We start from the raw sequence: 16,381 nt of genomic DNA on the forward strand, positions 1-16,381 counted from the left end.
CTACATGTAGAAGCGTGGCCGAGCTGCAGTGTGGTGTGGTGTGGTGTGGTGTGCTGTGTGATAACGGAGGCATGAAGGTTGAAGAGAGACCATTGTTGTTTGGTTTCGAGACTGGCCTGCCAGGGATCATAACAGGTTTTTCTACATCAGTAATTGTATGTTTCTTTTGATTAGTAGAAGTATATTTGATTTCATACAGAGTATTCGGTAATTCACGTTTGTTTAACGAATAAGCTGGCATTCATCAAGTGTATATTTTACATTGGTTGTGTTTGGTTTCGTATTAGTGCTTTCTGCCACATCCGACAAGTTTGGACTTGTCTAGCAAGTTACTTATATTTATCATCTGTGGGTATAGATGGTGTTACTATTGTGTGTATTGGTGAATGCCAGTTGAGTGACGATTAGTGGCAAGCCAGTTTCGATGCATTGGTGGAGTTATAGGTGGCTGTATTTCTACTGCATCCTTTTTGTTCATTCTCCAATTACCGGAAGTGTTAATTAATAAATGTAAACGGATAGTTGATTATTTATGCTGAGTGTTTTCTTTTGTACCACCTCACCCATGAGACAACCGACCCTATCATACGACTGACGGCAGGGCAAAACTTTATCGTTTAAGTATTATTTACTTATTATTTATACCAACTATTCAAAGTAAACAGAGGCCCACCGTTGCAGTACCTGCAGCACTGCTATCAACATTGGAAAATTCACACAGAGCAGTGTAGGGATTGAGGAGGGGAGCAATGAAGGTGACAACATCTCTATCGAGTAAATTTCTCAGTAAGTAATTTTGGAGCATCAGTCCAGTTATTTTACAGCCACACCTGATATTCATGAAAGGAATTTGATACTCAAAGAAGGTGATTTTAAGCACAAGATTAGACAATATACAGTTTTCTACTGCTACATGTTGCAAACCATTCTACTGGTGAACACACAGAATTTGGTCCTTTTATTTCGGAACCCCAAATTTCGTTTGAGCTCGGCTATCACGAATGAGGTACAATATGGCACATTCCTCTTAATAAGTCATAACCACATATTTTCAAACAATATGTTCGTTCATGAATTCGTATGCATTGTGTAATATTTTATTATGAATTTAAGTTACTAGCCAAATAATAAATAACTAAATATATAAATAAATACATCTACCAGCCAGAAAAATCTTAAGGTTACGGTCACACGTCACTATTTTTGCTGCGCAACTTTTGTACTGCAGCTGCAAAAGTTGCGTGTCGTGTTCACACGTAAGCCAAAAGTAGCGTGCTGCACACTACTTTTCATGCTGCACAACCCAAGTGCAGAAAAAGTTGCAACTGGAGGTTGCGAGTCTGTTCACACACAGGGTGCTACTTTTGCAGCCGCAGTCATGCTGCAGGTTTCCATCTCCGTGTTGACTTCTCAATATACATTTTGTGGTTATGTTCGCATTATTAATAAACTCATGCGAAACCTTCCTTATCTATTATTTGCTTTTCTGTCCTAACTAGTAATCAGAAATCGGCATTATTTTTACTATAAAGCTTTTAAAAACGCCTATATACTTAAATGATAACCAACAGCATATTCACGTAATCAATGTTGGTAACCCTCCTGTTTGAAACTAAACTACAGAAAATTAAAAAAGTGAATTATATCGTCAGCAAATATGCTCAGACTGTGTTGTGCATTTAATAACTGTTACAAATAATTTATTTTCATCACATCTAACATTAAAATATATCCAAACAATAAAAGTACCATTGGCACATATGGGTGGCAACACTGGTCGCAACCGCAGCAAAAGTTTCAACAAAACTGATATCAAAAATGCTGCGGCTGCAACCCTGAGAACCCTGTTCACACGTCGCTACTTTTAAGTTGTGCGCAGCATGAAAAAGTAGCGAGCAGCAGGTTCGGCAGCCGCTACTTTTCAGGTTGTACCGTTGTTCACACGTCGCAATACGAGAGAGTTGCGCAGTTTTTTGTACTGCATCGCTGCAAAAGTAGCGACGTGTGACCGTACCTTTAAATAAATTCAACAGTAAGTGGAAATTCTTCAAAAGTACAAAATGCTTACCTGGAACTTTTCCACTCTCCTGACTTTGGGTTCGCCTGGATGATTTCTTAAGCTCCTTCTCACTATATTTACTGCTGTGATGATGTCCCTTTGATGAAGATTTACTGCTATGCTGACGATGACCCTTGTCTTCACGTTTAGACCTGCTTTCACTAGTATGTCCCTTTCCTTTGCTGTGAGACTTTGAATCAGAGTGTTTCTCAGAATGCCTCTCAGAACTACGAGCATGATGTTCTTTGCCAGTTTCCTTGCCTTTCGACTCATCCCTGGCTTTGTGATGCTTTTTACTCCTAATTTCACTACTTTCTTTTCTTTCACTTCGATCGCCTTTTTCACATTTATTAGTTTTTTCATAGGACTTCCTATGCTCTGATATACTGGAACTTGAATGTTTATTGCGATCATGTTTCTTTGGGTTGTGGTCCTTTTCATCACTGGAATGTTTCTTACTCTTCAACTTTTCACTATGTTTACTACTGCTCTCTTTCTTCTTTGCCGTATCTGGCTGGGAACATGAACGTGATCTCTCTTTATGTTTACTTCTATGGCTCGAATCTTTTGATACTTGCTTAACAATCTCAATGTCTGGTTTAGCAGTATCAAGTTTCATTCCAGCTTCCTTGCTACTTCCAGCATTCGTTACATGTTCTTTTTCATTCTTTTCCTTTAATTTATCAGATTCTATTGAGGTTTCATTTAGAATCTCTTCTAAGATATCAAATTCGGTTGTAAGGTCAATATCAACGACATCCTCTTCTAAGTCACATTTTACTGTAGGGGTATATTCGTGACTGCTATCCCCTGAACCTTCTGGCACATAATTTGGTTCTGCACTTGATCTCGACTTGTCTGTAGGGCAGTACTGGTAGTCAACAGAATCTGCCACAGTAAGAGAAGAAGGAACATAATCATTACTGCATTTTGGAAGAGTTTCTATCGAACTTGGTATGTAAGATGGTGCTTTACTCGAATTGTTCCAACCATTATGTGATGGTGAATACTGGAGGGCTATGGGACTGTATGTTGCTTGGGTGTCAATGTCAAGGCCGTAATCCAAGGAAATTTCAGATTTAGGACTACTAAGACTGCACTCTACATCAGATTTTACTCGTTTTATTTTCGACAAATCATCAGAAGGGCTAGACCTCTTGACTTGTATTTTAGAACTTCCCCTCGGTGCTGGGGAAGGTGTATAAGGCACCGGAATGTGGCGCTTTTTCAGTTCTGATATGGGGGTCGGTTTGTATGATGGAATTCCAGTTGGTGGCAAATATGCCTTTTGAGGTCGAGGTGCAGAAGGTTCTGGCAATGCAATCCCAATTCCAGATGTGGACGGTTTCAGTTCCTCCACAACCTGGCTCACAAGCTCCTGAGGAATCGCAACATCTGAGGCAGTAGATGTTGCTACTGTTAATATTTCTGAATGCTGCAACACTTTTTTAACAGCTTCAGAAACTAGCTTTTGTAGGATATCACTGCCTGTAGGGTCACTAGTGCCAGCATCGCTTCCCTTTTGCACAGGGCTATCAGTAGATTGAGTCATACTAGTTGTTGCCACTTCCGAAGACGAATCTGTAACACAGCATAAGTGACTGTAAGAAAAGCTACAAATCAAATACTGAGATACAGAAATTGTAGCATGTCAGTCACTTCAGTGACAATCAGGAAGCTCAATTGTGAAGCAACTGTTTACACACTGAAAGAATGTAGGTTTGATCTTGAATTCGACAATGGAACAGATATTTTCTTTATCATAACTCCCAGAACAGGTCTTCAACACTGTCATCAAATAAATGCTGAACACTTATCCCCTCCTACTGCCAAGACTACAAAATATCGTATCCCTCTCTCTCTGCAAGGTATGGATCTGCATTCAGATCACTGTTAAGATTTTTATTTTCAATTTGTAAAAAATTTTGTAGAACTCTTACAAAATTCAGGACTCAAGATTTAAATGGATTAACGAAAACTCACAATAATTATTTCCTCAGTAAGTTTTACAGACAAGAATATAAATATAGTAAATCATATCATATATACATCTTGATTACACACTATATCACTTCGGAATATGTATTATATGTCTTTCACGTGTTAAATTTTACTGTACCTGATTAACATGTGTTGGCCTGTTATTGGCCTTCTTCAGAACTGGTTGTTGCTGGTTTTGGCGCCTTTTGTTTTGTTTCCTGTGGGAGTGTGTTTGTGTAGTGTAATGTGGAGTCAAAGAGTCTGTGTCTTCTGAAATATACAGACACACAAAAACACATCCAAATGAAATTCTCAACACACAACTCAATTTCAGAACACACACACTCTTTGACTCCACATTACACTACACAAACACACCTCCACAGGAAACAAAACAAAAGGCGCCAAGACCAGCAACAACCAGTTCTGAAGAAGGTCAATAACAGGCTGTAACATGTTAACCAGGTACAGTAATATTTAACACGAGAAAGACATCTAATACATATTCCTAAATCATATCGTTGACAAAATTACAAAACCTCGTAAATCCTGAGTCGCCACACACTTCGACAAGTCTTTGCCAATGTTCTTTCCACATCATGGGCACCTGCAAAATTATTTGTTGTTAAATTAGTGTATTTGTATGTTTCGTGAGTTCTATCATTTTTAAAATTAGAAACAGATAATGGTAGAACATGGTTAGTTCCTTTTTAAAGGCGTGGGAGAGAAAACAGTAAACAGCATCATAAAGATAGTATGTGGTAAAATTTCAGTACAGCTGTACCACATGGCTGGTATGAAGACACCTTTAAGGTGATCATTTTTTCTTTCGATGGCTTTACCATGTGTCTGTAGCCTCTTGATTCATTTTGAGATTGTTTCTACTTGTTATACATTTCAAAGAATTTTAACTTGTGAAAACAGACACTACGAAATTCAACGTGAGCAAGAAATAACCAAGAATTTCCCTTGATGCTCTTAATGCCCCTTATAATCCAGAATAATCGTAAGAAATTAGGGTGCACAAAACATACGAGGGTGCAAATTTCGCGATAAAATACGACACTTCGTGTAATAAAGATTTAGAAAACAAAACAATATGTGCACCTTGGTTTATAAACCTCGGACTTCTGCTTTTAATTCTTCAAGAGCAAGCTTATCTTGCTTCTGCACATCACATTTGCTAGCAATTTCATTGCACAGTGTTTTCACACTACTGAAATTAAATGTCAATTTTTCAGAGAAATAATCTACAGACCTAAATATTAAGAAGAGTTTTAGACTCAGTTTTAGATAAGGAAGAGAGTTGTACTGTTTCCTTGTACAAATTAAGGAGAACTCCCATGTATGCGTGTGTGCAAATATGTGCAAGGTGGGGCTCCTTGTTGTTACAAGTTTAAGAACGTAATATTTCTGTAAGGAAACGATGTCCGGGATTAGACAAGATATAATATAATTGAAAATTCACATTTAACAGAAAGAAAATTTCTCAAATATGAGGGTTGTTTGGAAAGTTCATAGCTTGATATAAAAATTTAACTACCATTATTCTAAAACAATCTTTATTCCTCAACATAATTCCCTCTGAGATTCCCACACTTGGTCCACCAGTACTGCAAAGCTACTACTGGGTGTTCATTTCAAAGTGTGTCATGACGTCACTGTTGTGAGTCAGCAATTTGAAGCGAGTTTCAGCTTTTATGTCAGAGAAGTTGCCTATTAATCAAGGCGTTCAATCTGAACTTGAGAACGTGTACGGTATAACTTGAATGTCGTAGCAACAGATGGCAGTCTGTAAAGTCTGTGTGCTACCATAACCTCTTTCGAACTGTGTTTTGCGAGGGCAAGTCGTACGCAAGGTATTTGTTATCATCGATTGCGTACGGCAACATTCCACAACACAAATCAAAATGCTCCATGTCCATGTTGACCGTCCAAGTTAATGTCAACAAATACGTAAGTAATCGTCTTAACCCTCTCCCCCATATCCCGACAGTAAGAAAAAAAAATTCACTTCAGTACGTGTTTCCAAACAGTTCACATTCTTGCCACTACTGGCGTTACCGTACGTATCGGTAAGTAATCTTCAGAATGAACGCCGTACTTGCTAAGCAACTTCTCTCGCATTTAGGTAATACACCTTTGCGGAAGTGTAGGGAGATTGAATTCTCTAGGCTCATCGGATAGCCACATGACGACATACAGCGAGCCATTACACATTTTGAACTGAACACCCAGTATACCCTCCTTGTACACAGAATTCCTCAAGGTCTGCAAAAAAGCCTTGTGCTGCTGTAATAACATATTCATTTGATGAAAATTTCTTCCCAGCCAAGCGAGTTTTCGGCTTTGGGAAAATTAAGAATTCTCAGGGCGCAAGATCTGGTGAATAGGGTGCAAGATCTGGTGGATAGGGTGCAAGATCTAGTGAATAGTGGGGTTGTGACAACAATTCGAACTGTAGTTCATGTATGCAAATGTAGTCTTTCAGGTAAAGCTCCCTGTAAAGCAGATTTGAATAATTTCAAGGGAAAAATTGTTCCGGGGCAGGGTATCGATCCCGGGACCTCTGGTTGAAAGTACCAGCGCACTTACCAACTGAGCTACCCGGGAACTCCACCCGACACCGTCTCAACTTTTCCCTTTATATCCACACAACTCGCGTGGGCTGACGAAATGCCAGAGACCCACATCGAGTGCACACAATCTCTGTGTGACTTGGAATTGTGGTTTTCTGTTAACGTACACAGTGACGTATATATTATGCAAATCTAGTCTTTCCGGTAAAGCTCCCTGTAAAGCAGATTTGAATAATTTCAAGGGAAAAATTGTTCCGGGGGCGGGTATCGATCCCGGGACCTCTGGTTGTATGTACCAGCGCTCTTACCAACTGAGCTACCCGGGAACTCCACCCGACACCGTCTCAACTTTTCCCTTTATATCCACAGAACTCACGTGGGCTGACGAAATGCCAGAGACCCACATCGAGTGCACACAATCTCTGTGTGACTTGGAATTGTGGTTTTCTGTTAACGTACACAGTGACGTATATATTATGCAAATCTAGTCTTTCAGGTAAAGCTCCCTGTAAAGCAGATTTGAATAATTTCAAGGGAAAAATTGTTCCGGGGCAGGGTATCGATCCCGGGACCTCTGGTTGAAAGTACCAGCGCACTTACCAACTGAGCTACCCGGGAACTCCACCCGACACCGTCTCAACTTTTCCCTTTATATCCACACAACTCGCGTGGGCTGACGAAATGCCAGAGACCCACATCGAGTGCACACAATCTCTGTGTGACTTGTAGTTCATGTAGTTTAGCAACCACAATTGGAGACGTGTGGACAAGTGCATTGTTGTGATGAAAAAACACTATTTTCTTTGCCATATTCTGCCTCTTCTCGCCAATTTTCCCTTTCAGTTGCTACAGGAGATTTGAATAATATTCTCTGATTATTGTTCTCCCCTTCGCTACATAGTCAACCACGATTATCCCCTTAGAATCAAAGGACACGGATATCATGGCTTTCCCAACCAACTGAACAGCTTTTGCTTTCTTTGGAGGTGGAGAATCACTGTGCTTCCATTGTTTCGACTACAGTTTTGTCCCTAGTATGTAGTAGTGGATAAAGGTTTCATCAATGGTCACAAATAGCCTAAAATTTCGCGCGTATTTTTCTCCAAACAAGCCAACAATCCCTCGAAATTTGACATCGGACACTTTTGTTCCGGTGTACAATCCACTTTCCAGAGACCTTGGATATGCCCAAGACATTGACTAAGATGTGGTGCACCCATTCAGTTGAGATATGCATAACCTAGCTAATTTCACAGATTTTCAGTTGATGGTCATTTAACAGTATAACATGGGTTTTTTCTAAGATTTCTTCACTTGTTGTTACTGGATGTCCACCTTGACCATGTTTAAATAGTATCGCCTATTGTTCACAGTTGAAAATGCTGGAGCGAATTCCCTCAGTGTAGCATCCACATTCGAACCCTTTAATTTATGTTGGACTCATTTTTGTTATTTTTCATTTTTGTCAATCTGTTCGGTGCACCAACTGCAACTTTAAACTAGATACACAAAATGTAGTCAACAGAAAATTATGAATTTTCGTGCTTGAACTAATGTAACATGGCTGGTAACAATGGCGGCATTGTTGACACGTTTTCAATTCCATCTATATGTCAGGTCACGAGCTTTAAAATGGCACCTCGTAGATTTCCTAATGCACATAAATTTCTCTATACTGTCCATAAAATATTTTTCATTAAATTTCTAAAAAGTCAACAAATGAATTATATATGCAACAATAATCCATCTATTGCTATTACCGTATATGTGGCAATGACGACATGGAGCCTAACCAAGCTAGAAAAACGTAAATCCACAGTATTTCAGAATAATGTATCAAGGAATATTTTTGGTCCTCTTTCATCTGGCTGAAAGTAAGTGACAAGTTAGAAGTAAAAGTGGCATCCATGAATTATGAAATAAAGCTCCAATCACAAACATAATAACTGCAAAAATGTTACAATGGGCAGAACAAGGTGTACATGGGTGACAGCAGAAGTGTTAAGAAGATCGTGTATAATCCAGAATATTTAAAAGTAAAAGACTTTCAAGAAAACCAAGGTGTAGGTTTTACCTCAGAAGGCAGAAGGATGTAGCCTAAGTTCAAAATCTCCATTCTGAGATATGGCGAAATGAATGTCCGCTTTGCATAGAGTAGATCTCACCTCAGAAGCCAGAAGGAAGTAGCGTTAAATCCAAAATCTCCATTTTGAAATATGGTGAAATGAATGTTCCACTTTGCACAGAGCTTATTTCCTTTGAATATCGAAATGTAAATGCAACCACAGTCTAGTATATAGAGTCACGAAGCTTGAGTTGTGAGGGTGCTAGGAACAATAGAATGTGCAGGTACTATTTCGCATTGTCTGTAATGCGGCGATATTAGTGATTAGCAACTATCTATGGATGCATATTTACTAAATATTGAGCTTCGTGACTGTATATACTAGACTGTGACGCATCCATCTCTGCAATTCGGAAGTACCAACATCAAAACAAGCATAAAATACTATTTATTATGAATCAACCCTAACCTGAAAATCCATACTTTGGTGTTTACTTCCTTTTGTCTTCTGATGCAAGAGATGGATAGATGAGATCACAAAAGAATGTCTGGAACGAGATGTTAGTAACTGGGAGAACCTAACATTGTCCAGAACAGAATTGAAGCACATTCTGGAATTGGTCCAGAGTCAACACAGTACATGATACTTGATTGATTGATTGACTGATCGATTGAATTGATTGGACAGTAATAAAATTGAGGGATCCACTCAGAGAAGGGGACAAGCCACAATTTCTGATATGTCAAATATCTCCTTATTTCACTGGAATGTGAAGAAATATCTTCAGATTAAACTCTGTGACTACATATTCCAGTGGTATCATTCACATCTGTAAAATCTGGGATTTATGAGTACAAATGGAAGAGCGTTCCAACTTATGTAAACGTAAATCCTAACTGTGGCATATTAAGAAAATTCTGAAACTCCAAAATAAAGTTTATCTAAACATTTTTCAGATAATAGAGGTTCTACTGTATATGCTGGAAAAAGGATGTCCCTCCTTGGTAACTCTAAAATCTAGCAATGCTGGTACAAGCAGAATCAAATTTATTACTGGTTAGTAACCCAAACATTAAAGACAAACATGTAATCAGACTACTATTAATGAGACCACTTCTAATGAGTAATGACAAAAGAAAAACTGAATACCAATTTATCATAGGAAGCTATTTGCACCGTCACATTACGAAATATTGAAATATTATGGAAACAAATCTTTTCTTAAGGAATAGCAAGCACAAGATTAATAAGCCTGACGTTAATTTGTGCCGTTCTTACTGGGAAAAAATTGGGCACCAAAATACAGTTTAATTTTCTACTACATCCATCTCCTTCTCACTCTTTGTCACAAGCAGTCCCATTGTAAATGACAAGGTTAATAGGGTTTGATGTGAAAAATTAGTGACAAGCGGCCCTACTGTCTGTAATAAAGTTAGGTAGGGTTTGATGAGGAAATTGATTAGTGACAAGTAGCCTCATTTTCAGTGATAAACTGATATGGTTATGTAGGTTTCAATGCTGAGACAGATTAATAACAATTTCTTCTCGCAAAAGTGATATATACATGTCAGGTGCACTATGTCTGTTCCAAGATTAGATGTCAATTTCAAGTAGCACACACATGTAACTACTATAGTTATGTCAACATAGTTGTGAAATTCTAGACAGTGAGAAGTTACAGCAGGAAACTTTCAAACGCTATGCTTTGTCATAAATTGGTCTACTACAGAAATCTGGCAAGGTCTGGAACAGTGTCAGTTTTGTGCCACCAGTTCCATGAAGACAGAGTATAGCAAAATATGTCATCAGCTACGTAAAGACTCACTGTCAACATAATTAAAAATAAGGCTAAACTAATGCTAAGGTAGTTTCTTTTTACTCCGCTTATACATCTTGCATTTACGAATCTGTAACAGGCTAGGTTTAGTTAGTTTAGGCTTTCATTCAACAATCAACTGCATCTCTACAAAAAAAAATCGCTTATAAATTCAAAGACTTTCACTTCCGAAATCACCGGAATTACCTCAGCACTAGTTTCCCCAAAAATAAAAAGACATGATAACATACCCCTCCCTTAACTACAAAATTGAATACTTTATGGTCCACTGTGGCAATATTTGCAATAAACAGACGTAAATCTGACTGTTATCCTATTTTTTGTACTGTAACACAACCATTTGAGGCCTGGGTATAGAAAAATATGTTGAAGACTATGTGGGGTGTTTTGGCACCCCATTCGTTATTTACACAATTTGGTTGTTTTTAATCTAAACATATTTTATTTACTCGCGTGAGCTTTCTGCTCTCTTATTTCTTGCTTAGATAAGCATCAAGTTTTAGTATACTTGCGCCAGTGGCCTTGCGAGCCATAACTCGCTGATCCCTGAAGCACTGGACTCCACAAAGATTCTAGCAATTGATATAAATATTTTATTTAATTTACAAGTGCTTAAGATGCACAACTAAATACTTTAAACCTTACCCAATCTATTTTCATGTCCTCTGAAAGCATTTTACAGGTCAATAAAACAAAAAATTACTAATGTGACTGTTAATGTTTTAAGTTTGCAGTACAACTGTAATAAATATTTATGCAATGATTTTAGAAGAATTTAAGAAAGCAACTTTTGTACGCTAGAAATAGAATTCAAGCTACAGTAATCATATAAACCAAAAGGGAAATTGCAATTTTCCTGACAGGATCTCACAAAAAATATTGAAAATATCTCTAGAAGCAGTTATTTTATCAATAGCTATCCTCTCTTCACGCATGTTGACATCATCAAATCTCAGAATACTACACAAAAATAACACACTGTGCACAGGACTTTCTCCTCTCTGATTTGTGTATATAATTATTGTGTCCACAATTTCAGCATCAAAAAGTTGTTTAAAAATATTTTCAATCCTGTTAGTCTCACATGATCAGCAGGACCATATCTAACACTATGTTAGCTCAACTTCTACGCACAGGTAGGTATGGAGACTTTTTCCATTTTTCTCCATTTTGTTGGAAACATAGATGATTCATCATCACTGCTGTCTCTTGAATCTTGATCCATTACATCATTTTCACTTGTATATCATGAAGCTCTTCATTGGCGGTAATTGTATCAACAAATTCTTCCACCATTTCTGTAACATCTTCTGTTTCAGAATTAAAGAACTTTCATTCACCATTACTTCTGACGCTTCTTCAGTAAGTGAACATTCAGAACTTTTAGACTTCCAATTTTACGTTTTGACATTTTTACAAAATCATTTTGACTCATATGTTACATTTTAGTTGCTGCCTATGAGCTACAAATACAGTTGACTGGATTCAACAATGGACTTAAGATGCAAAACCAGTGTGAGAATGTAACGAATATTTAAATTTAAATAAAACATGCTACCAATAATGATAGGCCTATATATTTTTGTAGCAAAGAAGAAAATAATAATAGGTAACATAGAAGACCATGTGGAGTATTTTGACAACCCCCATCAATAATAATTCATTTTATAAAGAAAAACAGAGACAGGGGCTTCCTTTCATGGGGAATATGAAACCAGAAAGTACATGCAACACATTGCAGAAGAACCATAACACAACAATAAACATTACTATACTTTCAACTGAAAAATGTGCAATGGGGCATCAAAATACCCCACCTGGCTCTCAAAGAGTTAATTCAAAGCATACAATCGTCGAAATACAAACATAATTATATAATAGAGTGAAATCAAGGAAAAGTTGTGCTTCAAAATGAATCACTTCTTTTGTAAATAAAACTAACCAAACCTATCAGCTACAGACTCAACAACAAAAAGTACCGGCCATTTACCACTTCTACGTGCTTGCGGAAAGTTAGCAAAGTGTCAATTGTACATCTATTATTACTTAACCAAAAACTACCAATGTAATATAACCAAACCCACCTCTTTTCACATGTCTGAAGTGGCAGTACGGTCTTTCGCATAGTCCGCTGTCGTAAAACGGGCAATTTATAGTCTTAAAATATCCTGTTGACGGCAACATTTTTGCTATAAATTATTCTCGCCCATAATTTTAATCATAATAACAACGGTAATACATAACATTGTAAAAAATGTTTAAGCTCACAACATAATACCAAACAGTTACATCCATTTGTAACGCTGTGCGCTTATAAATACCAGTGTGCCAACTACAGAAACATGGAATCCTCTACAACGCCGCTAAAATGTCACTACATTCCGCTAAGTTTCTAGCTAAACCAACGATTTTAGCTCGTTGAGCTAAACACTAAACGTATCAGCGTATCGGTTTATTCCGAATCTCAGCGCTGAGCAATTAGCAGTGTGCCCAACCCCAGAAATACAGAGAAGCCAAAATCCACTACATTCCGCTACGGTTGTCCGCACTGAATACATATACAGAAATAAAGAAACTGGCCACCCTACTCCATTATCTCCTGTCCTAGTTGCCTCATAATAGATGCCACTTCTGAGGTTCAGAACCTGTTTCGGACAGTTGACTAAACAACAACAAATAACTATATTAAGGGATCATAAAAAAAGTTTTTCATGCTTTCTGACATAATTTATATTGTTTGAAAGTCAAAGCTGTGAATTAATATATTATACAGTATTAATTTTTATTTCTTATCTATTCACGAATGTCTCAATTTAAATAAAGACTAGTGTTTTGTTAACAGACATAAGTAGGGTCCAGTCATATTATTTTATTAAAACATATTTATTTTATACAGACACGTCTGAAAACAAGTAGCTTTATTTATACTTCTCTCTGAAATCACACACTACAGATTAAAATGTGCTTGTATTATTATCTAATGTTACTCACTGGTGCACTCAGGAATTTCTCTTGGGGGTGGTCCAATAAAACGATATTAAGTTACATAAATACACACACAACCAACATACATACATATATACATACATACATACATACCATACATACATACATACATACATACATACCATACATACCATACATACATACATACATACATACATACATACATACATACATACATACATACATACATACATACATACATACATACATACATACATACATACATACATACATACATACATACATACATATCCTATTCTATTACTTTTACACATCAAAGTCTATAGCAGCAATGCACCATCTGCTTGCTCATGACGTTAAGCCCATAAACCTGGCACAGCTGACGATAAATTTAAATCGGGGCTATGCCCTGTGCATTCAAAAACTTTATCACTGATAGCAGTTCACACGCGGCGGGAGCTGGAATAGGAGCGTTCATCTTCAACCAATGCAACGAAGCTACTGAGAGCACGCGGGAAGTTCCGCTAGCGAATGCGCCATGCCAGGACATTACTCTATCACGTACACGCAGTCGCTTTGCGCAACATATGGTTTGCTAGCTGTGGGGCGAGTGGGAAAGTTACTTTATGGACGCGCCGCGTATAAAACACTTATTGATTATCAGTTACCTACTCGTATGTCAGAAAGATTAGTTTAAATACATGTGGAAAAAAGACGTAAATAGGTATATTATTATTTTTAAAGTAATACTGGTTATTTGCCTTTAGGCCTACTTGTCCACCTTACGTCTTGTAATTGTGTTTTTTTTTTTTCAGGAATAGAATATAGTGATAAGTTTTAGAAGAACAAAATTTAGATTCAATGAACAAAATTTTCGATTATTTTTATTTGTAGGTCTACAATAATATCACAGTGTGTTCACTTAATTTTGAAGAGTGTAGGCCTGTCTTAATGGATGCTGAACGCAAGAAACTCCTGTGGAATGTTACACCTACGTTACTTGGCATCCCCATACTGAGTGCAAAAGTCTTGTAGGTTTCTAAAACAAAATTAATAAGAACAGTGACGGCTCGTGAACTTGTGGATTGGGAGAGCTGCAGTAGATTTCGGTACATACAAATTTCACTTCTTGATACCATTACTAATAAGTATACGACAAAAATAAATGCACTACATATCGAAAAACCAAAACTTCCTGACATAGTTGGGAGATGTCTGTGGGACCATTTCCTAATCCCTAATAAAAACTAATACCATCGATTTCAGTCTGAATTTCAGATCGGCAGACACTCAACTTACAATCTACCAGTTCATTCTGAATTGTCTTAGAATAACCTTAAACAGTGGCATGTTCCAAATGATTTTTGAGAGGCTCGTTTAGATTACTCACGAACTGTAGCAACCCACGAAACACATCAGGGTTCTTCGAATCGTTTTTTCATCATGTCCCCTAAAGGGAAGTTCATATTGGTCACAAAATTTGATACAATCAATATTCTTTTAAAAATAATTTCAGGATTTTTTCTCACTTCTTGATTATGTTTGAGAATGTTTGTTCTGTTCGTTTCACTTAATTGCACAGCAGTATGAGTTGCGTAACATAGCCAATGAAACAACATTTTTCAGGTGAGACTGCGAAGATTCGTGCATTTTGCTTTTTAGGGGCAAATGTCCTAAATTTGTCACACCACTCCTAGTCCATGCAGCATCACCACCGAAGAGGAGGCGAGGAAAACAAAATACAAATTTTTTTGTTCACATCCACGTAACCACAAATGCTTAGCCTAAATTTCATTGTTATACTTCATTACATATATGCACTATTTCGGCTGGATGAAGCTTAAGTAAGATTTAATTCGGGTAACGGACGACCCTTTAATTTCACTTCATTACATCAATATTCTCCGCAAGGGAAAGTTGAGAAAAATAAAATTAATATTCTGTAATTCACACACACTCATGCTTGCAAATTTCCACTGGTTAAGTTACGGTATTAAGACGTCACACCAAAGCAACACTCAGATATACTGATGGTCAACAATTTTCTAAAACTGGAAAAGAAGTCTCTCTTTTTCGTATTTTATGTGCTATATCAAAAGGATTCTACTCGTGCAATCATTTTGAGTTAAGGTAAATATTAGGTTCTGCTGGAGGCTGGATATATACGTAATAATAAGGCAAAAGAGAATATTAATTTCGTTATATTAACTCGATAAGATTCTACAACAATAAGTATGTGAAAATAAAATAAAAATTTTGTCATTAAGTTTCAAGGGAATAGAGAATCCATTTGACGCAGCATTACAATAGCAGTGTGGGAGGAGAGGAAAGATCCCTTGTGGCCTGGCTCTGCAAGCCACTGCAGCGAGATATGGGTTTTTAAACAGCGGCAGTTTCCCTCTGCTTCCCTTCACCTCTCTACCTCCTGACCATGCAAGACACACTCTCTATGAGCTGACCACCCTGGAGATCCCAGGATGACTTTGAATGCATTGTCAATTCCAATACTGTCGACGCGCAAAAAGATTATGCATAATATAATAGTACATATTCCCGGCCAGATGAAATATAAAGCAATTTACCAATAAAAGCTGTAACAATTCTTCTACAAATTAAAATAAATGTTGTTATTTTTATTTTCCTGGCAAAGCAGGGAGTGCTGCAGCTCCGCAGCTCTTATGGACGAGCCGCCCCTGAATAAGAACCATATATACAGTTAGGACTACTGTATGGCATAAAAATAGTAATGAACTACACACATTTAACTTGCTTGCCGCTGGAGCGCTACTGTCGCGCCAGTTGTCAAATGTTGGCATATTTTATACGCATGACGCGGCTCTGTGGTAAGAATACTGCGATACAATTTCATAAGTTTATGTTTGGAGGTTGGCAT

General features: G+C 37.4%; 1 protein-coding gene across 1 annotated transcript in view; it reads right to left on the minus strand.

Annotated features, from left to right (window-relative positions):
• LOC138708059 (RNA exonuclease 1 homolog) overlaps positions 1-12,809 on the minus strand; it is an 84,269-nt gene extending 71,460 nt beyond the window's left edge. Inside the window, exons 1-2 of the mRNA XM_069838187.1 lie at positions 12,606-12,809; positions 2,069-3,640 (exon numbers count right to left, since the gene is read on the minus strand). Of these exons, the coding sequence (XP_069694288.1) occupies positions 2,069-3,640; positions 12,606-12,705 (1,672 nt within the window). The 5' untranslated portion in view covers positions 12,706-12,809. The remainder of the gene's footprint in view (positions 1-2,068; positions 3,641-12,605) is intronic.
• Positions 12,810-16,381: the final 3,572 nt, after the last annotated feature.

This window comes from Periplaneta americana, chromosome 10 (genome assembly GCF_040183065.1).
Source record: "Periplaneta americana isolate PAMFEO1 chromosome 10, P.americana_PAMFEO1_priV1, whole genome shotgun sequence".
Taxonomy (NCBI): domain Eukaryota; kingdom Metazoa; phylum Arthropoda; class Insecta; order Blattodea; family Blattidae; genus Periplaneta; species Periplaneta americana.